The 27,719-nt window shown below is 48.9% G+C and overlaps 2 protein-coding genes across 2 annotated transcripts in view; both read left to right on the plus strand.

Moving 5' to 3' along the window:
* ralgps2 (Ral GEF with PH domain and SH3 binding motif 2) overlaps window positions 1-295 on the plus strand; it is a gene marked incomplete at its 3' end in the record, with an annotated part of 63,105 nt that extends 62,810 nt beyond the window's left edge. The window contains 1 exon segment of the mRNA XM_080535538.1: window positions 266-295. Coding sequence (XP_080391664.1) covers window positions 266-295 — 30 coding nt within the window.
* Window positions 296-8,462: 8,167 nt separating this feature from the next.
* Window positions 8,463-27,021, plus strand: fam20b (FAM20B glycosaminoglycan xylosylkinase; the record flags this gene model as incomplete). The annotated part of the gene is made up of 8 exons (XM_080535882.1): window positions 8,463-8,595; window positions 11,062-11,309; window positions 12,037-12,123; window positions 13,285-13,394; window positions 19,092-19,263; window positions 19,657-19,848; window positions 23,003-23,062; window positions 26,790-27,021. Exons 1-8 carry the CDS (start codon window positions 8,467-8,469, stop codon window positions 27,019-27,021), a joined length of 1,230 nt encoding a protein of 409 aa, XP_080392008.1. The 5' UTR covers window positions 8,463-8,466.
* Window positions 27,022-27,719: the final 698 nt, after the last annotated feature.

A 27,719-nucleotide genomic window follows, 5' to 3' on the forward strand; every position in this document is an offset into this window, starting at 1 on the left:
TTCTGGCTCCTTCATAGCCATAAAAACTACATAAATCCAGGCGGAGGGTTAAAAGGGACAGCAGAGGCTGTCATCTAATTTAGACTAGATGCATTCATAGGCATTCTTTAAGAAAATCCAGTATTTTGTAGTTTTTGTCTGAGAAATAATATTTTTCAGTTATGATTTGTCTGCAAAAAAAAAATAATCATTAGAAAATCGTATCGAATCGTGAGTTGAGTGTATTGTTCCATCCCTAACACACACACACCCCCTCTGTCCTCAGGTGCCAGCCAACCTGATGTCATTTGAATGAGCTTCTGAGGAGGAGGAGGACAGTGTGTGATGGAGCGATAGAGGGGGGGAACGTCAGAGGAGGAGGAGGAGGAGGAAGAAGAAGAGGAGGAGGAGCAGTGACCAGTGACTTGGTAGCGGGAGCTTTCACTGCCATGACCCCTGACCCCCCTGACACCCCCACCCCCCCCGGCCTCATTGCAGCCCCACTTGCCACCACTGCCTTATTAAAGAGAGGAGCCGTGTGTGTGTGTGTGTGTGTGTGTGTGTGTGTGTGTGTGTGTGTGTGTGTGTGTGTGTAGACGCAGTGATCAAACTGGCTGCAAAGACTACTGAACAAGGACCCGCACCACTGCTTTCTCTCTCTCTCCCCCCCCCCCCCTCTCTCTCTCCCCGTCATTTTTCCCTATGAGTATCAGCCACTTCCGGAGCACTGGGAGGGATATCGGAACTCTCCCCTCCCCTCCCCTCCCCTCCTCTCTCAAAGACATTCCTTGATGGATGGACGGACCTGAATAATCCTCTCCTTTTTAAGGGGGTCTCATCTGACTCCCCCCCCCCCCTCTTTGACTGCTAGTGTGTTCTGAACGGAGACAGACTTTGCCCTCTCAAGGGCTGTACACAGACACACACACACACACACACACACTCACCGACCACACTGGACTAACCCAACGGAGTTGAGGGTTTTAAACACTTTTTCTTTTACCACAGGTGTGTGTTGGCTCACACACACACACACACCGGACCTCGTTGGTCTTGTCACACACCTGGAGTGGAGTTGGGCCGTGCGCGCACGCACACACACACACACACACACACACACACACACACACACACACACTGGCCTATGTGATAGCAGCATTCTAAATCTAAGGGCTCTGATTCTCAATCTATTCCAGCGGAAACAATTCCCACTCTCTTCCTGAATGTGTCTCCTCCTAGTTTTGTATTCCACAACTTCTCGTGTGTGTGTGTGTGTGTGTGTGTGTGCGTGTGTGTGTGTGTGTGTACACAGTTGCTAGATCACAGGTACGATCAGCCCAGACTAAGCTTTGACCCACATGTAGACCAGGGGGCTATTCCATCAACGGCGCTAAAGGATATTCCAGGCTTATTCTGATCTCAGTCTCACCAGAGTTCATCAGAAATAAGCCTGGATGTTCCTTAAGCCATGTCGATGGAACACCTCCCTGGTTCTCCTCTTATTTGATTTAAAAACGGTGTCTGTTGTTCTCCGGACTGCTGTCACACACACACACACGCTAGCACACACGCTAGCACACACACACACAGGCTAACACGCACACACACACACACGCTAACACACACACACGCTAGCACACATGCCCACACAAGCACTAAAAAGACTTGAAAGCTGTGAAAGAGTGAACAGGTAGAGGGGTGGTCTGAGCTCCTGATAGGCTTGTCTAATCTCCACCTCCTTCTCGTCGCTTTAATCAGTGGCCCTGAGCCTGCTTCATAACACACACACACACACACACACACACACACACACACACACACACACACACACTGCTACAGACACACAAAGCTATCTGGAGCCATATGTAATCCATTTAAATAATTATTTGTTATCATTGTTCTGTGTTGAAGTTTCTTTCATGTTGTTGTGTGTGTGTGTGTGGGGGTGTGTGGGGGGATGGGGGTGGGGGGGGTCTAGGTATGCTCAGTATTACCACGTAGAACACTTGCACATGTCTAGGTTGTTTTAATTGTCTGTTACATTCATTTATTACCTGTTCATATGATATGTTACATTTCATTTTGGTTAGTTTCTTCTCGTTTTTTCTTTTTTGCATCATTTTGTATCTTTTTATGTATTCGTTTGGATTGTTTTTGTTAGTTTTTTGGGGGGGAGTTTTGGATGTTTTTCCCGCGGTACGGTACAGGTGTATATACCCTCTGGTCTCCATGCCGACCTTTAGCCCCTCCCCCTGGTCCCTACCACGAGGGTGGACACAGACCTGGAACGTTGAGGTTGGTTGTCTCTCTCCACCCAAGGCCGTCCTGCTCTGTCAGAGGTGAGCAACGCTGCAAGGAGGAGGGGGAGAGGGGCTAGGGGCCGAAATGGACTCATGGACTCACGCCAGAGTGTGTGTGTGTGCGTGTGTGTGTGTGTGTGTGTGCGTGTGTGTGTGTGTGTGTGTGTGTGTGTGTGAGAGGCGGGAGTGGTTTGACACGTCGGGGTGTATGTATCACTTATTCAGATGAATTTGTGTTTCGGGAGCAAGTGTTAGGATAAGTACAAATGAAATGAATTGGATGTGGTGGAGAGAAGGAGAAGGAGGGCTGGGAGCGTTCAGATACGCTAGAGGAGACTAGAGACTAGAGACGGGGGGGGGGGTCGTTAATTACCTTCCCTTCTCACCCCCGCCTTCCATGCCTCCTGAAACTGACTTTTACAACGGTTTACATTTCTAATCTGTTATGTTCTTGGGTGTCTTGGGTGGGGGTTTTTTGGCGCATATTTACACAATCACTCAGATGTCCAGCAGTCGCCTACGCCACCACCGCCACACCAGGCGCGACTGTAGACTGAAACTCTCTAGCAGTGAGAAACTCCATCTCCCATGAGTCAGTGGGGTAGTTCCTGCCCATCCAAGGTGTTCAGCGTGTCCCAGTTTGACTCCCTCAGTATCAGATACAGTCAGACAGAAACCCACTGACCTCCTCCACTCCACGGCACTGCTGGTAGTCCTCTCTCTCTCTCTCTCTCTCTCTCTCTCTCTCTTTCTCTGCCTCTCTCTCTCTCTTTCTCTGCCTCTCTCTCTCTCTGCCTCTCTCTCTCTCTCTGCCTCACTCTCTGTCTCTCTCTCTCTCTTTGTCTCTCTCTTTGCCTCTCTCTCTGCCTCTCTCTCTGCCTCTCTCTCTCTCTCTGCCTCTCTCTCTCTGCCTCTCTCTCTCCCTGCCTCTCTCTCTCTCTCTCTGCCTCTATCTCTCTCTCTGCCTCTCTCTCTCTCTCTCTCTCTCTGGAGGGTCTTGGAGCCAGAGCCAGTGTAATCTGTGACTTAGTGAGGTGAGAGGCAGAGAGACCCCCCCGGCGTTGAGAACACTTCCATGGAGAGGCCTGTTTAACATCAGGAGTTCAGGAGTCCTGTTAGGGTGTATGAGGAGAGCCAAAGATGCAGAGGGGTGAGCGACACGCGTGTGTGTGTGCGTGCGTGTGTGTGCGTGCGTGTGTCTTAACATGATATAACTGCAGGCAGGCCTCACTGTTGAGCAGTGGGTAGAAGAGATAAGAAGGTTGAGCTCACCAGCTAATCCTCCGCGCGGCTGCCAGCTCACGCTAGGCTAGGGCTTTCACGCTAGGCTAGGGCTTTCACCGGCTCGCTGTGTGGCGTCGCAGGGTGTGAGTTGGGGAGCCGGAGAGTAAGAGTGAGTGTCGCAGAGATGGAGGGCTGTTGTAAGCTCGGGTGATCTGTGTACATCTGTGTGTGTGTGTGTGAGAAGTAGAGATAGCAGCTTGTATTTACTGAGAGGGAGAGAGAGAGAGAAAGGGGGGGGGGGTTGAATTGAGAGAGAGAGGGGGTGAAAATGCACTAGTGGCCCAAATCAAAGAGATTTCAGGACAATCAAAGTGTTGCCAGGCAGGCATCGACACCAGCAGTGCAGTGACTGAAGGTACGATGTCAACAATGGAAGCCAATCAATGTCGGTTTCACCGGCAATAGTCATCCCCCCCTTAGGGTCACTCCACATACAAACACAGAGGTCCCGCCTCACCGCCTCCTCAACACCCATTGGAGGAGGAGGTCTGAGGGGCGGGAGAAACCCCCCAGACCCTCTCCTCCAATCAGGAGGAATCAAGGAAAGACGTTTGAGATTCGGGCGAGAGGTTCTGGTCCTGTGAGCGAGGGAGGGAGCGCAGAAAAGAGGGGCGGAGAAGAAGGGAGTGGGATAAGACAGAGAAGGGAGGTCTAGATGAAAGACAGAGATGGGGGGGTAGAGAGGTGTAAACCACACAGCAGCGTATAAGCCTCTCGCCCTCCTGAGAGATGGGATGATGAGGAGCCTGTTGAAGCGGGTTGTTTGCTAGCGGTCTCAGGGGAGAGACAGAGAGAGATCAGATGTGCAGCGTTTCATTATCGCTGTAACACACCATCAGGCTTTTGCCATGGCAACGGCGGAGGCTGGCGGAGGTCGTTATCGATACGCGTGTTTCCCCGTGCCGTAATGATGACCCCGTCCTCCAATGTTTCAAGTTTCTTTATTGAATATTCTTTTTTGCAGTTTGTGAAAACTGAAATACAAGAATATTTACAGGAATGTCTGCGTCTCCTGCGTCTCACACACACACACACACACACACACTTGTGTTTAGGGAGGCAGTCAGGCAGACACACTCACCTGGACAGAAGTGTCAGAGATCAGAGCATCAGGGGTAGAGACCGTAGAGCCGCTAATAGAACCGGACGAGAGAGACGAATTGACGATCGGAACGCCCCCCCCCCCCCCCCACCGTGTTAAAGTGTAGTGTCAACAACCAGTGTAATGCTAGCGTTAAGTGTGACGAGGGGGGGGGGGTCAGCGGGCCTTACACAGACTCAATTTGAGAAAAAATCAGAATGTCAAAAGAGTTTTTGCGTGTGTGTGAAGGTTTTCCTCGTTGTCACCAGAGTTCACACACTGTGTTCTCTATCTATGTACAAATGCACAACTGTGTGTGTGTGTGTGTGTGTGTTTTTTTTTGGGGGGGGGGTTCTTTTTATTTACCCTGAGAACAGTTCTGCTGAAGTGAACGGGGCTGTTTATACATTTAAGAGGGGTGTGTGTGTGTGTGTGGGTGTGTGTGTGTGTGTCATTTGGTGTGATGTATTGTGTGTGATGGGGGGGGGGGGGAGGAGTGTGGAGGGTACAGATGATGAATCCGTTTCCTTTTCCTTTTACTGCTTAATTGTACCTTGGGGCGTGTGTGACGTTTATGATGTGTTTGAGGATGATGTCACCCAGCTCTGTTTTAAGGTCCCATGACGTCTGAGGTGTCCATGTGCCATCCTTCTAACCCCCCCCCCCCCCCCCTCCTTCACCTCACCATGTACACTCCTCCCCCTGCGTGTCCACCCTGGTGAGCACCCACCCATGTCACATGACCCGGGCTCTAGCGCTATGACCTCTGACCTGAGCGAGGTGCACCCGGGGGCCTCAGCCAGAGAACCAATAAACACTCTTGCCCCTTTTTACCTCGGCTGTTCTTGTTTCATGTTTCATTTCAAAACTGACGACGTTTTTTGGACTTTTTAAGGCTGAATGTGCTGCGAGCGGCGATCCACGTCAGAGAGGGCCGAGTGCTTGAGAGCGTGGGTTAGGTGTAGAGATGTGTGAATGTTATCTGACGTGTGTGTGTGTGTGTGTGTGTGTGTGAGTGTGTGTGTTCGCACATGAGCTAGTGTTAAACACTTTAGGTACTGATTGATCTGTAATCTTTCCTACTGAAATAAAACTACTTGAATTGTTCAACGTGTACCGTGTGGTTTATTTATTTAGTTATTTTTTAATGCGACCCACCTCCTTGACATCCTTCCCGCGGTAAAATAGTTATTAACATAAACGGAAAGCACCGTGGTTCAAAGGTGTATTTGTCATAATGTGACACGTTCTAATGCTTTGGTCCTCATGTCGGGATCCGATGTAATGATCAGACTTTTCTTTCGAAAAATGTGAATACATTTCCGCGTTGTTGAAAAAACCCAACAGTCAGGCACAGGAAGAGAGGAAGCCACTAACTATGGGATGTCCCCCTGAACACACACACCTCTACCACCCCTCTCTCCCTGTGAGCCCCCCCCAGCTCAGCCCCCAGTTCACTCAGAGGAGGGGATGTGAAGTGTGTGTGTGTGTGTGTGTGTGAGCGAGCTACTCTTATTATTTTAAAACCCGATCTGAACATGATCAGCCAGTTCGTGTGAATGTGTTATTCTACACAAATAGATTGGGCAGCTGTACAGGATTCATGGAAAACGTACAATCTCTCCCGCTTTCTCCGTGACTTACTAGGCTGGGGCATTAGGATGCATCAATACCTACCTACAGGTTTGGTAGAAGAATCTTTCATTTTAGTACAACAGCGCCGCCTGGCGTCAGCTGAGGTGTGGTGCCTTTGAGGAAGGAAGCGGTTCGAGCGAAGGAGGGTTTGAAGGTAAGGACGCAGGAAAGGGGAGGAGAGCAGAGAGAGAGAGAGAGAGGCAGAGAGAGAGAGAGAGAGAGAGAGAGAGAGAGAGATGACGAGCCTTTTTGACAGCAGTGCATCAGTGAGCTCCCAACTGGACATGTTATAACCCACATACGGGACATTTACGGGGCGTTCTCACCGCGCGACTGCAGGTCATTGTAAACAGGTATGTCAACATTGTAAAACAGGTATTATTCTATGTCATGTCACGTCACGTTAGGGTTTTTTAGTAGAGGTAACGTCGGGCTAAAACAGTTAGCTTAGCTTAACGTCAGGGCAAATTCGGTGTCTGTCATGAGAGAAACGCTGTCGGCTGCGTTCGTCAATTTCCCCCGAGAGCGCCGGAGCGCACGCTGGGTGCCACGTCACAGAGCGACCGATTCATTTGATTGGACGAGAGGCGTTCCACGAGTGCGGACCGGATTTCCAGAGCGAATTGACGAACACAGCCTTTTTCGCCTGACGACTATCCATCGCGTTAGCTTGTCGGCTAACGGGTTAGCAACCTCACGCAAGAAACGTTTGATGTTGTTCCTACGGTTCCTACGAGCTCAGTGGGCATTAACCAGTCTAAGACTAGTCAGATATGATGTTTCATGATTAAAACACCTCAGAACACCAGTGTGTTGCTCCTGGTTAGCTCCGGAGCTGTGTTGTGTTGGTGTAGCAGCCTGGCAGAGGAACACCAGAGAGCCTCTCTGTGTTGTTGGACAACGACCGTCCAGAAGCACCGCTGGTCACTGCGTCATTCTACTACCTGAGAAACCCCTTATCCCCCCCCAAAAAAGGACCCCTGAGGTCCCCTCGGCTTATAGTCCTGCCGGCCTGCTGTAGTGTCTAAACGGGTTAGCAGCAAGCCGGGGGTGGGGTGGGGTGAACCAGGGTTACAGTGAGTGATGGTGGTTAGTAGGACGTGTTGCTATTTGGCCTCATGAAAGAGCGATTGTATGAGCTTGGAGAGGCAGGAGGAGGACTCCCCCTCCTGCCTGCCTGCGTGGCCAGACCCAGACCCAGACCCATACAGACCCAGACCCAGACCCAGACCCAGGCTAGAACAGCTACTAGACTAGACTAGCTGCTCCTCTCAACTGGGTGTGCAAACAAGAAAGACTTGCTCATTTTTTTATTTCACGCAGACACAACCAAGCCAAGTGCGCCGGCTCGTACAGTCTTAAATTGCCACTACTGTACTGGGAGTGTCATGTTATATCATAATAAAAGCTTCCCATGGCTAGTTTATTCTGAGATAAACACAGAGGGGTGTTGATGATAGTGATCATGTCGTTTTTTTTTATTCTGAGATAAACACAGAGGGGTGTTGATGATAGTGATCATGTCATTGTCGGTTGACTCTCTTGGAGGCGGGGATCGACCATTCGTTCTCGCTGACAATAACACCGGAGTCGAGTCAGTGACACGGTTGACGTTTTGTGAAGTTTTTGCGTAGACTAGTTGTAGCCAAGCCTCGTTATTGCCAGATGATGTATTGTGTGTGCGCGCTCTGGTATTAATCTGGTGTTACTGTCCAATGCGTGTCCTGATTAATATCTGAGCTACTGTGAGATTACACACACACACACACACACAATGGTGTAAAAACACGGGTCGACGCACTCTCACAGAAGCTCTATCTCTATTCCCTTCTCCCCATTCGTCTCTCCCCCGCTTCTTTCCTTTCTGTCCTCTCCCCTATCCGCTCTCCCTCTCTCCCCTATACTCCCTCTCCCCTATCCTCTCTCCCTCACTCCCCTGTCCTCTCTCCCCCATTCTCTCTCCTATACCTCCATCACCTGTCTCTCTCTCTCTCCCCCCTTCCCTCCCTCCCTCCAGACTTGTGCCGGTCGGTGAAGGCCCATCCCTCCAGTGTCCCACTGAAGCGTGCGGTGCGTGGTAAGGGGGAGGCGGGGGGGAGTCATCAGGGCCATGCTCCAGGGGTGAGGAGGAGAGGGCGAGGGGGACACACACAGCCGGGCCGGGGCGAGGGCAGGGAGGGGGGGGAGATGAAGCTGAAGCAGCGCGTGGTGGTGTTGGGGGCCGTCCTGCTCCTGCTGGGCCTGGCCAAGCTCTTCCTGCTGGACGGGGGGGAGGGCTCCGCAGCCAGCCGCCGAGACCTCCGGGCCTTCCGCAAGGTGAGGGGGGGGGGGACTCCTCAAGGTGGGTGTGTGTTGGGGGGGGGGGGGTGGGGGGTAGGGGTGCAACGGTTCAGTTGGCCCACGGTTCGGTACGGTTCGGTATTTTGGGTCACGGTTTTCGGTACGGTTCGGTTCAGAAACAAATGCTACTATTTATTTACAAACAGTACTTTACTTTATATTTGCTTATACATATGGAACTTTAACATACACATGTATATGTAATGTATTTAATGTTTATATAATGTATATATAATTGTATATAAACAAAAAAGACTTTCAAATTTCCGAGACTGCTGTCTGCTCACTGACTGTCTGCTCACTGACTGTCTGCTCACTGACTGCTCACTGACGCTACCTGACTGGCTTTCCTGCTCCCAGTCAGTGTTATCGTTGAGTGGTAGCGGCGAATATGCTGTTTCATGTTAGAGGTGCATCCATTAGCATATGGCACACGCTTTAAGCAGAGCTTGCAGACAGTAATGTTTCTGTCCACTGTTTTTTCCCCCTTATTGTCGTATTCCCCCCACACCACAGACTTGTAGGAATCCGGGGCTTCCTCAAACTGTTGCCTCTCAACTGGGTTCGCCATGTGTTCTAATCCGGTCGCCATCTTCACCTTTTTTTTCTCTAACAGTGTTTTTGTTTCTTCCCTGTGATTGGATATTAGGCAGCCAATTAGGCAGTAAAGATGTACAACTGCGTTCCAGACCAACTCGACCACTGACCAAAGGCCGCATTCGAGGCATTCACGTGGACGCTCCGAGCTAATTTACGAACGCGGCCAAATTGATCTTCTCGCCATAAAGCTTAAGCGTACAGTGGGCTTCCTGTATAGATTTAAATCTTGCTTTTCCTTGGCTTCCAGAAAACGTCTCCGCCCTTTTCCTTTCACAATTGGATTATGGTGATACAGTATATATGTTTGCTTCTCTGTCCACTTTATCCAAGCTAGACCCCCTGTATCATTCGGTTCTAAGATACATCACCAATAGTGCCTTCAGGACCCATCACTGTACACTGTATAGTCTGGTTGGATGGCCATCTCTTTCTGTCAGAAGGCTCCAACACTGGTACACTCTTGTGTTTAAAATCATCTCTGGCTTCTTACCGAATGATCTGGGCCTGAAGTTCATCCCTATACCGAGTGGCTCGGGTCTCAGGTCTCGTAGATGGCTACAATACAAAATACAAGGTGCCACTTATCATGAACAATGTTGGAAGGGCAAGCTTGTCTTATTATGGCCCTTGGTCTTGGAATGACCTACAGACTACTTTTTAATTAGAGGCCCTTATTTCCATAAGTATCTTCAAGCGTAGATTAAAGGATGTGGTCACCGCTCGCTGTACCTGCTTTGGTTAGACTTCTCAATGTTTTAATCACCTTGTAAATACCCCTACCATTGTTTGTCTATTGTATTGTTGCCACTGTCTTATGTCCTGTCTTGTTATCTGAACTGTTTTTTTAAGCTACTATTTTGACCCTGTCTTGGCCAGGTCTCTCTTGTAAAAGAGGTTTTAATCTCAATGTGACTTCCTGGTAAAATAAAGGTAAAAAAAAAAAAAACGGAAACCGCCACGGTTCACTAGTGAATTGAGCCGTGGAACGCAAACCGTACCGTCCGTAAAAAAACCGAGAACCGTTGCTCCCCTAGTGGGGGGGGTTCATCAAGGTGGGTGTGTGTTGGTGGGGGGTTCCTCAAGGTGGGTGTCACTGTGTGTTCGGGGGGGGGGGCTCCTCAAGGTGTGTGTGTGTTGGGGGGGGGGGCTCCTCACGGTGGGTGTGTGTTGGTGGGGGGGGGGGGGGTTTCTCAGGGTGGGTGTGTGTTGGTGGGGGGGGTCCTCAAGGTGGGTGTGTGTTGGTGGGGGGGGGGTTTCTCAAGGTGTGTGTGTGTTGGTGGGGGGGGGGTTTCTCAAGGTGTGTGTGTGTTGGTGGGGGGGGGGGGTTCTCAAGGTGTGTGTGTGTTGGTGGGGGGGGGGTTTCTCAAGGTGGGTGTGTGTTGGTGGGGGGGGGGTTTCTCAAGGTGTGTGTGTGTTGGTGGGGGGGGGGTTCTCAAGGTGGGTGTGTGTTGGTGGGGGGGGGGGGTTCTCAAGGTGTGTGTGTGTTGGTGGGGGGGGGGTTTCTCAAGGTGGGTGTGTGTTGGTGGGGGGGGGTTTCTCAAGGTGGGTGTGTGTTGGTGGGGGGGGGGTTTCTCAAGGTGTGTGTGTGTTGGTGGGGGGGGGGGGTTCTCAAGGTGTGTGTGTGTTGGTGGGGGGGGGGTTCCTCAAGGTGGGTGTGTGTTGGTGGAGGGGGGGTTCCTCAAGGTGGGTGTGTTGGCGGGGGGCTCCTCAAGGTGGGTGTGTGTTGGTGGGGGGGGGGTCCCTAAGGTGAGGGAGATTGCAGGTGTGTGTGTTTGTCGTTTGTGCGCACGCTCGTACACGTCTAACCGTATCATCACCCCCCCCCCCCCCCTCCCCCATCAGATGGAGGCCAGCCTGCCCCTGGCGCGGGGGGCCCGCCTCAGCCACACCCTCCAGTCCCCCTGGGAGGTGGCGGGCCAGTGGGTGGGGCCCCGCGAGGTGTTCCCCGAGGACACCCCGGAGCTGGCGGCCGTGCTCACGGCCCTGGGCGCCGCCCGCGTGGAGAGGGCCGACGTGGGCTACAAGGGCACACAGCTGAAGGCCCTGATGGTGCTGGAGGGGGGCCAGAAGGTGGTCTTCAAACCCAAGAGGTGAGGGAGAGATGGACCGCATACGCACTCACCCACCCACCTGTGTGTGGTCCAGGTCTAACAGACTATGGTTGTGTTCCAGGTCTAACATACTATGTGGTTGTGTTCCAGTTCTAACAGACTATGTGGTTGTGTTCCAGGTCTAACAGACTATGTGGTTGTGTTCCAGGTCTAACAGACTGTGGTTGTGTTCCAGGTCTAACAGACTATGTGGTTGTGTTCCAGGTCTAACAGACTGTGGTTGTGTTCCAGGTCTAACAGACTGTGGTTGTGTTCCAGGTCTAACAGACTATGTGGTTGTGTTCCAGGTCTAACAGACTATGTGATTGTGTTCCAGGTCTAACAGACTGTGATTGTGTTCCAGGTCTAACAGACTGTGGTTGTGTTCCAGGTCTAACAGACTGTAGTTGTGTTCCAGGTCTAACAGACTGTGGTTGTGTTCCAGGTCTAACAGACTGTAGTTGTGTTCCAGGTCTAACAGACTATGTGGTTGTGTTCCAGGTCTAACAGACTGTGATTGTGTTCCAGGTCTAACAGACTGTAGTTGTGTTCCAGGTCTAACAGACTATGTGGTTGTGTTCCAGGTCTAACAGACTATGTGGTTGTGTTCCTGGTCTAACAGACTATGTGGTTGTGTTCCTGGTCTAACAGACTATGGTTGTGTTCCAGGTCTAACAGAATATGTGGTTGTGTTCCAGGTCTAACAGACTATGTGGTTGTGTTCCAGGTACAACAGAGACTATGTGGTGGAGGGAGAGCCCTTTGCGGGGTATGACCGGCACAACGCAGAGGTGGCCGCCTTTCATCTGGACCGGTACGGGACTGCTTCCTCTCCTCTTCTCCTCTCTTTCCTCTCCCTGTCTCCTCTCTCCATCTCTCCTCTTCTCTTCTTTTTTCCGCTCATTGTCTCCTCCTTCTCTCCTTCCTCCTCTTCTCCTCCGTTTCCTATCCTCCTCTTCTCCTCTCTCCCTTCTCTCATCTCTCCTTCTCTCTTCTCTCCTTCTCTCATCTCTCCTTCTCTCATCTCTCCTTCTCTCTTCTCTCCTTCTCTCATCTCTCCTTCTCTCATCTCTCCTTCTCTCTTCTCTCCTTCTCTCTTCTCTCCTTCTCTCCTTCTCTCCATGCCTTGTCTCCTCCCCTCGTCTGAGTGGATCATAAACACCCTGGGTGAATGTTGAAGCTGTTTCATCTCAACTCTGACTGCTGGATTAGTTCAGCCCTAAGCTGAGGCCATGATACCAGCATTGGTATTGGTGGGGGTATTGGTGGTGGTATTGGTGGGGGTATTGATGGTGGTATTGTAGGGGGTATTGGTGGTGGTATTGGTGTGGGTATTGGTGGGGGTATTGTAGGGGCTGTTGTTGGGGGTATTGGTGGGGGTATTGGTGGGGGTATTGTAGGGGGTATTGGTGGGGGTATTGGTGGTGGTATTGGTGGGGGTATTGGTGGGGGTATTGTAGGGGGTATTGGTGGGGGTATTGTAGGGGGTATTGGTGGTGGTATTGGTGGGGGTATTGGTGGGGGTATTGTAGGGGGTATTGGTGGGGGTATTGTAGGGGGTATTGGTGGTTGTTTTGTAGGGGGTATTGGTGGTGGTATTGGTGGGGGTATTGTAGGGGGTATTGGTGGGGGTATTGTAGGGGGTATTGGTGGTTGTTTTGTAGGAGGTATTGGTGGTGGTATTGGTGGGGGTATTGTAGGGGGTATTGGTGGTTGTTTTGTAGGGGGTATTGGTGGTGGTATTGGTGGGGGTATTGTAGGGGGTATTGGTGGTTGTTTTGTAGGGGGTATTGGTGGGGGTATTGTAGGTGGTATTGGTGGTGGTATTGGTGGGGGTATTGTAGGTGGTATTGTAGGGGGTATTGGTGGGGCTGTTGTTGAGGCTGTTGTTGAGGCTGTTGTTGAGGCTGTTGTTGAGGCTGTTGTTGAGACTGTTGTTGTGGGTATTTGACCTGCTGTTCTCTTCCTCTCCTAGGATCCTGGGGTTCAGGAGAGCGCCCCTAGTGGTGGGGAGGTTTATCAACCTGCGCACAGAGATCAAGCCTGTGGCCACTGATCAGCTGTTGAGTACATTCCTTATGCAGGGTGAGTCACACACACACACACACACACACACACACACACACACTCATTTATATTTACATTTTGGGAATTTAGCATACGCCTTTATCCTAAGCGACTTACAACAAATACATTTGACTAGGTAAGTGAGTCGTCTATCCACCAGTCATAGCAAGTCATCTAGCGCAGGCCAGGAACCATTGGTGGTCGTCAGGCTAGAAGAAGGAAGAATTTTTTTTCTTCTTCTTTCTTGTACACTCATGTACGGCAAACACACACACACACACACACACACACACACACACACACACCCATTGAGCCGCTCCCATGTCCTCTTCCATGTCCGGTTTGCATATGGGGGGTGTGGCGCTCTGTGTAAGGTGTGTGGTTTACCCTTTGCACTACTGCTCTTTGCTGCACACACCCCTGTGAACACTCAGTTACCCTTCGCGCTATTGCTGTTGCAATACTACCTTTGCACCTGGGTTTCCGTTAACCGGTAATTACCGGTCTTTGTCCGATAAAATCTGTTGAAGTCCGACAAAATCTGTTGAAGTCCGACATATTTAAACCTCTTCGGTCATAATGTCCGGTGAAAATAATTCCCTCTAAGCACAATTTGAATACAATTTGCTAAAATTTATTTGTCACATATTCTGATTCCTTCTACATTAAAAAAGACGAATATATAGGCTATATGTTTTCTTTTATTATTAATGTGTAGACTAGCCTACGCGATGAACAAACAGCGGCAAGGTTGCCAGATGGGATTGACAATTTACAGCCTAACTAGTCCGCTAAATAACCGCTAAACCCAGTAGCCCATTCGGCGGTAACCCGCCCCATCTGGCAACCCTGTCTCTCAACGGCGCGAGTAGTTTAGTCAGTTAATTTAGTTTGATCTAGTCTAAATAAAACCACTGCAGTGACCGGAGTCAAGGTTATTGTTCTGCGTGTTTTGGATGTGCTAGAGCACAGTGAATGACCACCGAGGGCCGTGAGATGCGGCTAGTAAAGGACGCTAGCCATCTCAACCCTGTTCATTGATTGAGCCTGCCGTGCCCGTTCCAGCCCTGAGTCGGGAGAAGTACTACGGGAGTAGTGCGCTACTATCGACAACCTGGGCTACTGGTACCATTAATTAGGATTGATTAGATTAGGTTGACAATACCACACTACATTTGAGTTTAGGGATATCAATGTTATATATTTGTGTATGTTTTATCTTTATGTATTAAATGTTATAATTGTTCCACATTTGAGACCTGTCTTCCCCCCACTCAGTTATTCAGTCGGTGTCCATCATTTAAGTTCAATTTAGTCTATCTATAGTGTTAGAGTTGAATTTGTGCCACTAAGTTGAAGTAGTCCACGGGTGTGTATCCCCCTCGATACATCCTCCTCATTCTCATACTCCCGAGTCCGAGTAAGTATGATTTGACAGGCAGCTAGACTTAATGCCTTCCCAATCAGCGAGACGTGGTTATAGAATTGACGTTGTTTTATTGATAAATAGGGTAAAACTGGAAAGAGAATATAAAAAACGTACATTACTGTCGTGAAACTATTTAACACACTTCAGTTAACGTAATGTGGAGTCTGTTCATTGATCGATCGATGCAGTCCGTTCAAAAGCTAAACTAGGCATACTTAAAATGACCAATTACATACTCAAATCCCATTAATGCAATTGAAATAAACATCTTAAAGTAGCCTACAGTCGTAATTCAAAGTAGCAAAGGTGACTAGGCTGCCCAGTGTGGCGTGCGTGCAGCCCTGGACATTATGCCATAGTAGCGCATGCGAATCATGAAAGCCTATATTATTATATAGTTCGCGATCTAATCGTATCGGATGAGAAATAGACATTAAATGGCATAGGCCTATATAGGCTACACAACAGCTAATCACCGCGACAAACACCTATATTATATTCTAATATGATGACCGGAATTTCTCCCGTTTGTCCGACACATTAAATCTTCCCGGACACGTTGACCGGCACCAATTCTTTCTAACGGAAACCCTGCTTTGCACATACCATATATTTGCAGATTTGCACAAACCTATTATAGCCTCTAATCTTTACATCTGTATTCACCATACTGTACATAACTACCTTAACTGTACATAGCTTACTGCTATCCAGGGCTTGACATTAAGCTTTTTCAGGTACTTGTCCTTCGGACAAGTGAACTTATCTTTTACTTGTCCGAGAGCTCAAGTTACTTGTCCGAATACAAAATGTTTGTAAAAACAATATATGTTAGTGCAAATAACAAATGTGACTATTATTGATTTGATAATGACGTATCCTTTATTTAAAAATCTATTCATTAAACAATATTACTTTAAATTATTATGAAAGGGTAATCAGCGATTCTTTTCGATTAAGAATATGAATTATGTACAAAAAGTGCTTTGGGTAAGTACCCTGCCCCCTCCACCCCTCCCTCCCTCCTTTATTTCAAATGAACACATCTTCCTCCAGCCCGCTCCTAAAGTCCCAAGGGTTAAATCCTGGCCGACGTCTCCGTTGACAGGTGGTCCACCACATATGGACCGCCGTTTCTGCATCAAATTGCTCCAGTGGAGGGCCTTCCAAAGACAAGAATAAAAGCCTTTGGAGCTGAAGGGAGGAGAGGCTTGACCTCCAGTCGGTTTTGACCCTCTTCATTGCAGAAAAGCCTCTCTCGCACACTGCAGTGCTCACAGGAAGGATCAAGTACACCTCCATCAGAGGCGTCAGGCTCCTGAATCTCTCGCGCGCTTCCTCTAAAAATACAGAGATGACAGCTTCAGAAATGTAAACAGTCTCAATTCTAAACAACTCAACCAACTAACAAACAACAGACTTATCTACAGCCACATTCTTCAGCACAACTGAGTCATTCAGCAAATCTGACACATACTATACATGTTACACACCTCACTCTTACTATTCTACACACCTGATCTCAAGATGTTCATAAAGAGCTCTCTCATCGGTACTGATGCTCTTCCCTGGGCATAGATTTTGTACTGGTTGTACTGAGCGATTACACTGTCAACCAGAATGTCAGCTTTACTTAAGAGTTCCTCATAAAATGTGGCCAGCACTCTCAAGTCATCTATTCCTGCCTGCATGAACTGCTCCCTGGCAACTGGGTCAGCACGGTCGCAAACTGGCCACGATGAAGGGTCAAGGGCTCTAAACTTCGCGATAGTGCCACCTTGCTGCAAGTCCTCCAGTCGCTCCTCAAGATGGGTGATGATAGAATCTGTTTGGGCAATTGAGAGTCATGCGCCAACTCTATCTAAATATTTTTAACGACTACTTTTATTTAATGTAATCCATGTTGCACACATACACACACACTTTGTTTTCTTACCGATTACCACTGTCCGCTCAGATTCCAGCATGGACTGGGTTACATTCTGGAGCTTCACACCTTTGTACGCCCCGCTCTCTTGCACAGCCTGGTGGACCCTGGCCATTTGCGGACCCATCGTCATCTTCAGGGATGTGATATCCCAGAAACATGCTTCCTGGCACTCTACTGTTTGGCACACAGTGATGTTGTCCTTCTGGAACATTTTGCTTAGGGTGGAAAGGTGGGACAGGACATCACTCATAAAGTGGAGGAAGAGGACGTTGACATAATTCTTCAAGTAGCCAGCTACTTGCTTGGCCCTGCCAATGACAGTAGGGGATGGCTTGGGGTTCCTCTCGGCACTTGCCATATCCTCAAAATGAGCGACAAGGACCGGATAGCTGTCGCACACAATCTGTAGTAAAATAATATCAGAATAATGGTTACTACATGGCCAGTAGCCTATCAACTGGTCAAATAGTAATGTTATGAACACAAAACGAAATATTAATATAATATAATACAAAATATGCATTTAAATGCTGTAAAGGCTTGAAGTACCTTGATAGCACGGTGCACGTAGGGTAGCCAGCGAGCGCCATGAAGATTGGAGGGCTTCAGAACGTTCTCCTATCATTATAATGATGCTGTGAATGGGTAGCCTACTGTACATACCTAGCACATGCCTTGTCGGAGGTATAACAGTCTGGAAGCTTGCCCCCAGTCCTGTTGATGAGCCCATGTAGCGTTGGAAACTGTGTGAAAGGCAGCTCCTCCTTTGCTATGTAATATGCTGCGTGCATGATATTGATCATTTTCACGCGGAGGGTGTCGTCCATCTTCTGAACCCCCTCAATTATTCCAGGAATTGGCGCTCCAGGCTCACTGGCAGCAGTCATGCAATGAGAATGTCGCTTGCTAGCACCATGGGACTTTAACGTGTCATATCCGAACGCTGCGGTCCCAATATATAAAGAGGATGTGCTGAAATATGAATGAACATATTTTTTAATTACTAGCTAACTACGTACATTGTACATTTATCTTTTAAACTATTCATTTTTATTATACAACCCTATATATCATTCAATATTAATAGCAAATGGGAACATTGATCACGCAATTCATAGTGAGCCAGCTGACGTTACAAGTGATCCAGACCATTCACACAAACAGCGTCTAGCGGGCGAGAGTAGACGGGGCTCCGCTACAAGTTACAACCGGAGGTTGAGGAGACTACATTTTCTAATCAAAATCCGCTGGCTACAAGACAAACATGAAGCGATTGATTGTCCACTGTCTCTGAGGCGATTGATTGTCTCTGATGTGATTTTTGCGTTTCCCTATAGATTGCTTTGACAAAATTATAGCTAGACTGTGACTCACATAATTCATGTAGGCTAATTATAGCTAATAATAATAATAATAATTTAAAAAATGAAATATTCTTGAACTTAAGTTACTTACCGGTCAGCTTTATTCGGAAATTCCCAACAAGGAGAGCAATACATTACTCCCTTTTCTTGGTCGTGGCGGACCCAGTCGAACTCCTCCGTCCAAATTGATAGAAAGTTCCTCACCCTCTTAACTTCATACGGTGCTGGCAATGCTGCTGGTGTTTCCACCGAAGATACTTTGCGTTTTGCCGGATTTCCTGGCACCTGGCCGGTCTTGGGTGGCTGAAGAAACATTTGGCTACCTTGAGGTATGTCGGTAATATGTAGCGAATTTAACTCGAATTGAACTCACCAGCATCGCGCGCCTGCCGCCTGTTAGGCTGCGAGAATGAGGCTCCTCATAGCTTGCTAATAAGCGTTTTTCTTTTCCGATAGGTCAACTGAAGGAGGATTTTTTTGTGTGGATATATTAAACATATTATATTACATTATGAATATTATCCTTTTTTTTTTTTGCTTTTACTTGTCCATCGGACAAGTGCAAGAGGAAGTCCACTTGTCCGAACATAAAATGTACTTGTCCCAGACAAGCGGACAAGCCTTAATGTCGAGCCCTGGCTATCCATCTCCTGTATAGACCTCTAACTACCGTACTACCTTATCACTCACTATCACATGCACGTGCACTTCTGGTTAGATGCTAAACTGCATTTCGTTGTCTGGTACTTGTACTCTGCAATGACAATAAAGTTGAATCTAATGTAATAAGGCTGTGGTTTGAACTGGACTCTGAGAATGTTCCTGGTTTCACTGTTACATGATAAAGGTTTCACTTAGGAAGATAACATGTCTGAATTAATCTCCCCACCCCCCCACCCTCTCTCTCTCTCTTTCTCTCTCTCTGTCTCTCTCTCTCTCTGTCCCCCCCCCCCCCTCTATCTCTCTCTCTCTGTCCCCCCCCCTCTCTCTAGGTAACAACACGTGTTTCTATGGGAAGTGTTACTACTGCAGAGAGAGTGAGCCAGCGTGTGCGGAGGGGGAGGTGATGGAGGGCTCCTTAACCCTGTGGCTGCCAGACGTCTGGCCCCTGCAGAAGCACAGGCACCCCTGGGGACGCACCTACAGAGAGGGCAAACTGGCCAGGTGGGTGGGTGGGTGTGTGTGTGGGTGTGTGTGTGTGTGTGTGTGTGTGTGTGTGTGTGTGTGTGTGTGTGTGTGTGAGAGAGTGTGAGAGAGAGAGAGAGAGAAAGAGAGAGAGACAGACAGACAGACAGACAGACAGATCCACTCCTAGTGTGTGTGCTGAGTGTATAATCTGTATTGTGTGAGTGTGTGTGTGTGTGTGTGTGTGTGTGTGTGTGTGTGTGTGTGTGTGTGTGTTGGGGCGGGGCGGGGCGGGGGTGTGTGTATGTGTGTGTGAGTGAGTGACAGACAGACAGACAGAACCACTCCTAGTGTGTGTGCTGAGTGTATAATCATCTGTATTGTGTGTGTGTGTGTGTGTGTGTGTGTGTGTGTGTGTGTGTGTGTGTGTAGGTGGGAGTATGATGAGAGCTACTGTGAGGCGGTGAAGAAAATGCCTCCGTACGACGCCGGGCCCAGGCTGCTGGACGTCATCGACACGGCCGTCTTTGATTACCTCATCGGCAACGCAGACCGCCATCACTACGAGAGCTTCCAGGACGACGGGGGGGCCAGCATGCTCATCCTCCTCGACAACGCCAAGAGGTAGGAAACACACACACACACACACACACACAGGAGGGGGAGGTGGAGGGCTACTGATGTTCCAAGGCTCTCCTGAGCCCTGGTCTGTAGATGGAACCTGAACCCTGGTCTGTAGATGGAACCTGAACCCTGGTCTGTCGATGGAACCTGAGCCCTGGTCTGTAGATGGAACCTGAGCCCTGGTCTGTAGATGGAACACTGGGACCTGGTCTGTAGATGGAACACTGGGACCTGGTCTGTAGATGGAACCTGAACCCTGGTCTGTAGATGGAACACTGGGACCTGCAACTGGAAGACAGTTTAATGTAGAGAGACCCTGAGTCATATTCACCAGACTTCTAAGATGCCTTATAATGAATACACAATGGATATATAATGAATACACAATGAATAGAAATATTGATCAAATGTAACACAGTAAAACATACTGCCATAGCAACAATTATTTTTTCAGGGCCCAGAACTTTCAAGAAGAAGTCAATCCAATTGAGCACAAGATGTTAGGCAAAAAGTCCTCAAAACTAACTACTGTAGAGGGCTGCAGTATAGGGCTGCCACAAACGATTATTTTCATAGTCGACTAGTCACCGATTATTTTAACGATTAGTCGACTAATCGGATCATAAATGACAGCTTATCGCACAATTACTCAATCGCTCTTATTTAGCTATCATCTTCTCAATCAGCTTCTAAATTTAGCTTGAAGTTGTTAGTTGTTGTTGTAGGCATGTGCTAACTAAAAATAAAGACAATTAAAATGATTGTTCACTCAAAAATAGATATTTTAATGAACTTTGCAGATTTATTTCTGGCATCACTTGCATGTAATGTAATGTAAAGAGTAGTAGAGAGTGCAAACTGCTGAGTAAAATGAGGTAGGCTAGGCACTAGGCAACCAAAATAATACAAAAACAAAAATAAATACTTGTACAGAGTACAAAAGTTTTGCTTTGCTTCACTCATCTCTGGCATCAAACATACATTTTAAATGTATTGAATAGTGCTGCAAAATAAAATGAGGTAGGCACTAAGGCAACTAAAAAAGAGCAATTATCCACAAAAATAAATGTTTGTAGAGTAAAGGTTTGGTCTCAAATAACATAACAAAGAAAAGTGCAGGAGACTGAGCAAAGAAATTGTTTCTCTCCTGTGTGGACTATTCATTCATAGCGAGGAAAGTCAGCATTTCCACATGTTCTGGAGAGAGGCTTGCTCTCTTTTGAGAGCAGATGTTCCCTGCTGCAGAGAAGATCCTCTCGGATGGGGTGGAGGTTGCAGGGATGCACAGAAAAGATTTTGCCAGCTTTGATAGTGTGGGGAAACGCCCCTAATGTGCGTTATTTTGGCAGGCGAGATGTCAAACTTTTCTACCACCTCCTCCTACAGCACATAACGTAAAATAATGAAAGAAGGCTTTTAACGTAACGATATCGTTAGCCAATAACAAGCTAACTAGCTTACCGAGACGAGCCATCGTCATCTGCCACAACGTGCTTCCTTTTTAGATGCTCGAGCATCATAGACGTGCTGCCATGATAAGAGTTCAGCTTTGCAAATTGTATATTTTACATTGTTTTTTTCAACGTTGTGGTTGAAATGCTCCCACACTTTAGAGGTACGAGGACGGGAAGACATTTCTCTGTTTGTTTTTCCGGGGACGTCACGTGTGCCCCGGATGACCGACACTGCGCATGTACATCAAAGACACTGGGAGACGCTAGCCAGTGGCAGCTTCAGGGAAGAAAAACGGGAAAAATAAAATAAAATAAAAAAAAATCTTATTTCAGCTCCAAAAAAACATGCGACGACGTCGATTACCAAATATGTCGGCGACGATTTTGGTAATCGACATCGTCGCGACTAGTCGACTAATCGTGGCAGCCCTACTGCAGTACAGGCCTGGCAGAGCATCACCGTGGTTACAGTACAGGCCTGGCAGAGCATCACCAGAGAAGACACCCAGCGTCTGAGCTACTCTTCCTCCCTGGGACCGTCCCCGGCCCTCTCCAAGACTTCTCCATCACAGTTGAGAACTCTACTGTAACCTCCTCCCAGACAGCCAAGAACCTTGGAGCGATCCTCGACAACCACTTATCCTGTTCGGCAAACATCACAGCAACAGCACGCTGCTGCAGATTCTTCCTCTACAACATCAGAAGGATATGACGCTTCCCACAGCTGTCAGGACTGCAGAGTCACTCCCTATCTTCCACCGTAGACTGAAGACCTCCATCTCTTCAGGCTATACCTGAACTGTCCCTCCTGAGACATCTACTACCCCCCTGTACTGTTTCCCCAGTGTAAAAAAAAATAAATAGTAATAATATTCCTTCTTCTAGCACTGACGACTGCCAATGGCTCCAGGCCTGAGCATAGATTACTTTGTCCTGCTATGACTGGAGGATAGACAGATGATTCGATTACTTCGTCAAATGCATTCGTCGTAAGTCGCTTTGGATAAAGGCGTCTGCTACCGTAAATGCCAAAAATGTTAAATGTAAATGGTCATGGGGTCACAGACTTCAGGCAGACGTGAAGTCAAGAATTGTCCACCAAATACTAGTAAACATGAGTGCTTTATTCGGACATGATAAATCTGTCCCATTACTTTCGGCTTAAAATAGAATCTTAACTTATCTTATCTTAAAATAGAAGCACTATGCATAAAGACTGTACACATGGTGAAACCAATGTGTACAAAAATACCATCAAATAGAGTGTAGAGCCATATCTCTGCCATATCCCTCTTCCTCTCTGTGCCATATCTCTCTCTCTCTCTATCTCTCTCTCTCTCTCTGTGCCATATCTCTCTCTCTCTCTCTCTCTGAGCCATATCTCTCTCTCTCTCTCTCTCTCTCTCTCTCTCTCTGTGCCATATCTCTCTCTCTCTCTCTGTGCCATCCCTCCACCCCCCATCCCTCTATCCCTGGCCCTGCTGAGCTGAGTGTGTCCCAGAATTGTTTGTTGTCAAAGTGTTTCTGGTCCCTAGAAAGGCTGTTCTGTACTCTGCAGCGCCATGCCACAGGAGCGATGCTAATGTGTTCTGATGGTTCTGTGAAGTGTGTGCGTGTGCGTGTGCGTGTGTGTGTGTGTGTGTGTGTGTGCGTGCGCGCGTGTGTGTTACTTACTACTGTTGTTTCTGTCTTGTTTGCAGCTTTGGGAATGCAGCTGTAGATGAGCGGAGCATTCTCGCTCCTCTGTATCAATGTTGCATGTGAGTATCCTCTACTTCATATCAACTCACTGTCCCATACACACCACTGTACTGTAGGCCCTGTCCCATACACACCACTGTACTGTAGGCCCTGTCCCTGTCCCATACACATCACTGTACTGTAGGCCCTGTCCCTGTCCCATACACATCACTGTACTGTAGGCCCTGGCCCTGTCCCATACACACCACTGTACTGTAGGCCCTGTCCCTGTCCCATACACATCACTGTACTGTAGGCCCTGTCCCTGTCCCATACACACCACTGTACTGTAGGCCCTGTCCCTGTCCCATACACACCACTGTACTGTAGACCCTGGCCCTGTCCCATACACACCACTGTACTGTAGGCCCTGTCCCTGTCCCATACACACCACTGTACTGTAGGCCCTGTCCCATACACACCACTGTACTGTAGGCCCTGTCCCTGTCCCATCCACACCACTGTACTGTAGGCCCTGTCCCATACACACCACTGTACTGTAGGCCCTGTCCCTGTCCCATACACATCACTGTACTGTAGACCCTGGCCCTGTCCCATACACATCACTGTACTGTAGGCCCTGGCCCTGTCCCATACACACCACTGTACTGTAGGCCCTGTCCCTGTCCCATACACATCACTGTACTGTAGGCCCTGTCCCTGTCCCATACACACCACTGTACTGTAGGCCCTGTCCCTGTCCCATACACATCACTGTACTGTAGGCCCTGTCCCTGTCCCATACACACCACTGTACTGTAGGCCCTGTCCCTGTCCCATACACACCACTGTACTGTAGGCCCTGTCCTTGTCCCATACACATCACTGTACTGTAGGCCCTGTCCCTGTCCCATACACACCACTGTACTGTAGGCCCTGTCCTTGTCCCATACACACCACTGTACTGTAGGCCCTGTCCCTGTCCCATACACACCACTGTACTGTAGGCCCTGTCCTTGTCCCATACACACCACTGTACTGTAGGTCCTGTCCCTGTCCCATACACACCACTGTACTGTAGGCCCTGTCCCTGTCCCATACACACCACTGTACTGTAGGCCCTGTCCCTGTCCCATACACACCACTGTACTGTAGGCCCTGTCCCTGTCCCATACACACCACTGTACTGTAGGCCCTGGCCCTGTCCCATACACATCACTGTACTGTAGGCCCTGGCCCTGTCCCATACACATCACTGTACTGTAGGCCCTGTCCCTGTCCCATACACACCACTGTACTGTAGGCCCTGTCCCTGTCCCATACACATCACTGTACTGTAGGCCCTGTCCCTGTCCCATACACATCACTGTACTGTAGGCCCTGTCCCTGTCCCATACACATCACTGTACTGTAGGTCCTGGCCCTGTCCCTGTCCCATACACACCACTACTGTAGGCCCTGTCCCTGTCACATACACACCACTGTACTGTAGGCCCTGTCCCTGTCCCATACACACCACTGTACTGTAGGCCCTGTCCCTGTCCCATACACATCACTGTACTGTAGGCCCTGTCCCTGTCCCATACACATCACTACTGTAGGCCCTGTCCCATACACACCACTGTACTGTAGGCCCTGTCCCTGTCCCATACACACCACTGTACTGTAGGCCCTGTCCCTGTCCCTGTCCCTGTCCCATACACATCACTGTACTGTAGGCCCTGTCCCTGTCCCATACACACCACTGTACTGTAGGCCCTGTCCCTGTCCCATACACACCACTGTACTGTAGACCCTGTCCCATACACACCACTGTACTGTAGGCCCTGGCACTGTCCTCCTGCCCTTCATTAAGTCTGAGGCATCACCGGTACATCTTGATTTACTAAGCCACACTGGGCCAACTCCCTTCATGGCTATGGACTCACTTATCACTCACCAGCAGCTGTTCCCATTTAGCTCCACTAGGGCCCAATCCCATTTCACCCCTTGGCCCTCCATTTTCGCCCTACCCCTCCATTGTGCACGTTCATGTATAGAGGTAGATGTGTCCAAATTCCCCTATTGTGTAGGGTTAGGGCCAAGTGGGAGGGTTACATAGCCCTCCAAACAGAGTTCTTTCAGACGCACACTCCAATCCGACGGTTAGCATAGAGGGTTGAAATCTCCCAGGATGCCTTGCGAATCATCGTCAGGAAAAGAAAAGCACGAATGTAAATACTTTCTTCATTAATAAAGATTTAAAGAATTATGCTAACCATCGTATTGTCTTGGTAATTTCAATGTATTATAGACCTTTTCTTTATAACAAGCATAACCAAAAAATCGCTAATATGCTGATGTGTCGAGGGTTAGCTATCTATCTTTAATGCTGATTTGTGCATGACAGTCCCCTATTTTGACATATTTCCATGTCGCATTTTCCCCCTTTCATGGCATATCAAAACTCCTCTAATATCAGACTGGCAGGGTAGGAGCAGGGTTGTTACCTCTCCTCTAATATCAGACTGGCAGGGTAGGAGCAGGGTTGTTACCTCTCCTCTAATATCAGACTGGCAGGGTAGGAGCAGGGTTGTTACCTCTCCTCTAATATCAGACTGGCAGGGTAGGAGCAGGGTTGTTACTCCTCTAATATCAGACTGGCAGTGTAGGAGCAGGGTTGTTACTCCTCTAATATCAGACTGGCAGGGTAGGAGCAGGGTTGTTACCACTCCTCTAATACCAGTGCAGACTGGCAGGGTAGGAGCAGGGTTTGGTAGCCTACAGAGCACAGAATATTATTCTGTCATGAACTGGCCTTATATGGAAGCATTGTTCTTTTTTATTTGATGACTTGTTTGATCGATTGATAGCATGAAACTTACAAGTTGTGAATGAATCGCGTGCGTCAATGCTTTTCTATGACACTACCGATGCCGTACCAGGGTCTTGAAGGGTTGTTCCATTTCATAGGGGAAGATTTCAACCACTACCCCTTGTGGCTCTGTTCACTCAAGCCGAAAAGCGAGTGGCACTCCAAAACGAGGGGTAGCGGTAAAAAAGAAAAGAATTGGGTGTAGATGGTTGCTCTATTTGCTTGGAACTTGGTAGAGCAGCTGTCCCTTATTTTGCGCCCTGGTCATGGAATAACCTCCAGAACACACTACAGATTAATAATCTGGTCATGGAATAACCTCCAGAACAGTTGAATGATGTCATCTCCCTCTATTCTCCTTAACCATCTGTTTTGCTCTGTGCTCTATTCTGTCATTGTGTAGCCGTGTGCTTGTGCTGGTGTGCTCTCTTGGCAGCTCTCCTGGAGATTTAAATCTCAAGGGACCTCTTGGTTAAATAAAATAAACAAAAAGTGTAAACAAAGGGATAGAGAGGGGGGGAGAGATATTTACACACATACTTACACACATCCACACACACATACATACACACACACACACACACACACACACACATACTTACACACATCCACACGTTTTTATTGTGAGCTGACAATAATAACTAACATATTGAATATGTCTAGCCTTTTTGATAATTGATTGTAATATCCCCCCCCCCTCTCTCTGACATCTCTTCTCTCTCTCTCTCTTCCTTATCTCCCCCCCCCTCCCTCCCTCTCTCCCCTCCCTCTCTCTCTCTCTCCCCCCCTCTCTCTCCCTCCCTCTCTCTCTCTTTCCCTCCCCCTCTCTCTCTCCCTCCCCCCTCTCTCTCTCTCCCTCCCTCTCTCTCTCTCCCTCCCTCCCCCTCTCTCTCCCTCTCTCTCCCTCCCTCTCTCTCTCTCTCTCTCTCTCTCCCCCCCCCCCTCTCTCTCAGGGTGCGTGTGTCCACCTTTAACAGGTTGAACCTCCTGAGGGGCGGGGCTCTGAGTGCGTCCATGCGGCAGGCGTTGGCCTTCGACCCCATTAACCCCGTCCTGGCCGAACCGCACCTGGCAGCCCTGGACAGGCGCCTGTCCGGCGTCATGGCAACCATCAAACAGTGCATCGAGGCGCAGGGGCCCGACAACACCCTCATAGAGGACCGTATGAACCTGCCCCACCCCTAGAGAGGGAGGGAGGGAGGGAGGAGGAGAGGAGAGGAGAGGAGAGGATGAGAGGAGACTATGGACCAAATGCCTCATCCCCAGAGCAGAGAGGGATGGAGAGAGAGAGAGGAGAGGAAATGAAATGGACCACATTGCCCAATGCCTGGGAGGAGGAGAGGAGAGGACAGAGGGATGGAGGGAGGACAGGAGAGACTGCATGAACCTGCCCCAATCCCTCAAGACATTTGAGATGGATAGGAGAGAGGAGAGAGAGACAGAGCATACATAAGGTCGGACCGTAATCAAGTATTGTATACTTGTATCCTCCGCCACTAGAGGGGGCTGTGGCACTGGCTAGAAAGTACCAAGTACTGTACTTGTTTTAAAGCATCCAGACACCCTCTAACTGTCTCTCCTCTCTCACTGGAGGTGTGGTGCCCCCGCCCCCCCCCCCCCCCACACACACCTCGTGCCAACCCCCCCCCCCCCCCCGCCCTTTTCTCACGGAGGAAACCAATGCCATAGGACTAAAGTCAGAGACACTCAGGACAGTAGGGGGACAGAGATGAACCACCACCCCTCCCTCCCTCTCTCCCTCCCTCCCTCCCCCCAGTCAAATGCACTGGACAGAGGAGTGAGAGACTGCTGAGTAAACTGACCAAGGGGGGGGGGGGGGGGGCTGGTAGGAGGGAGGGGAAGGGGGGGGGTTGGGACAGTGA

The sequence above is a fragment of the Nansenia antarctica genome (assembly GCF_963989245.1).
Source record: "Nansenia antarctica genome assembly, chromosome: 7".
NCBI lineage: Eukaryota > Metazoa > Chordata > Actinopteri > Argentiniformes > Microstomatidae > Nansenia > Nansenia antarctica.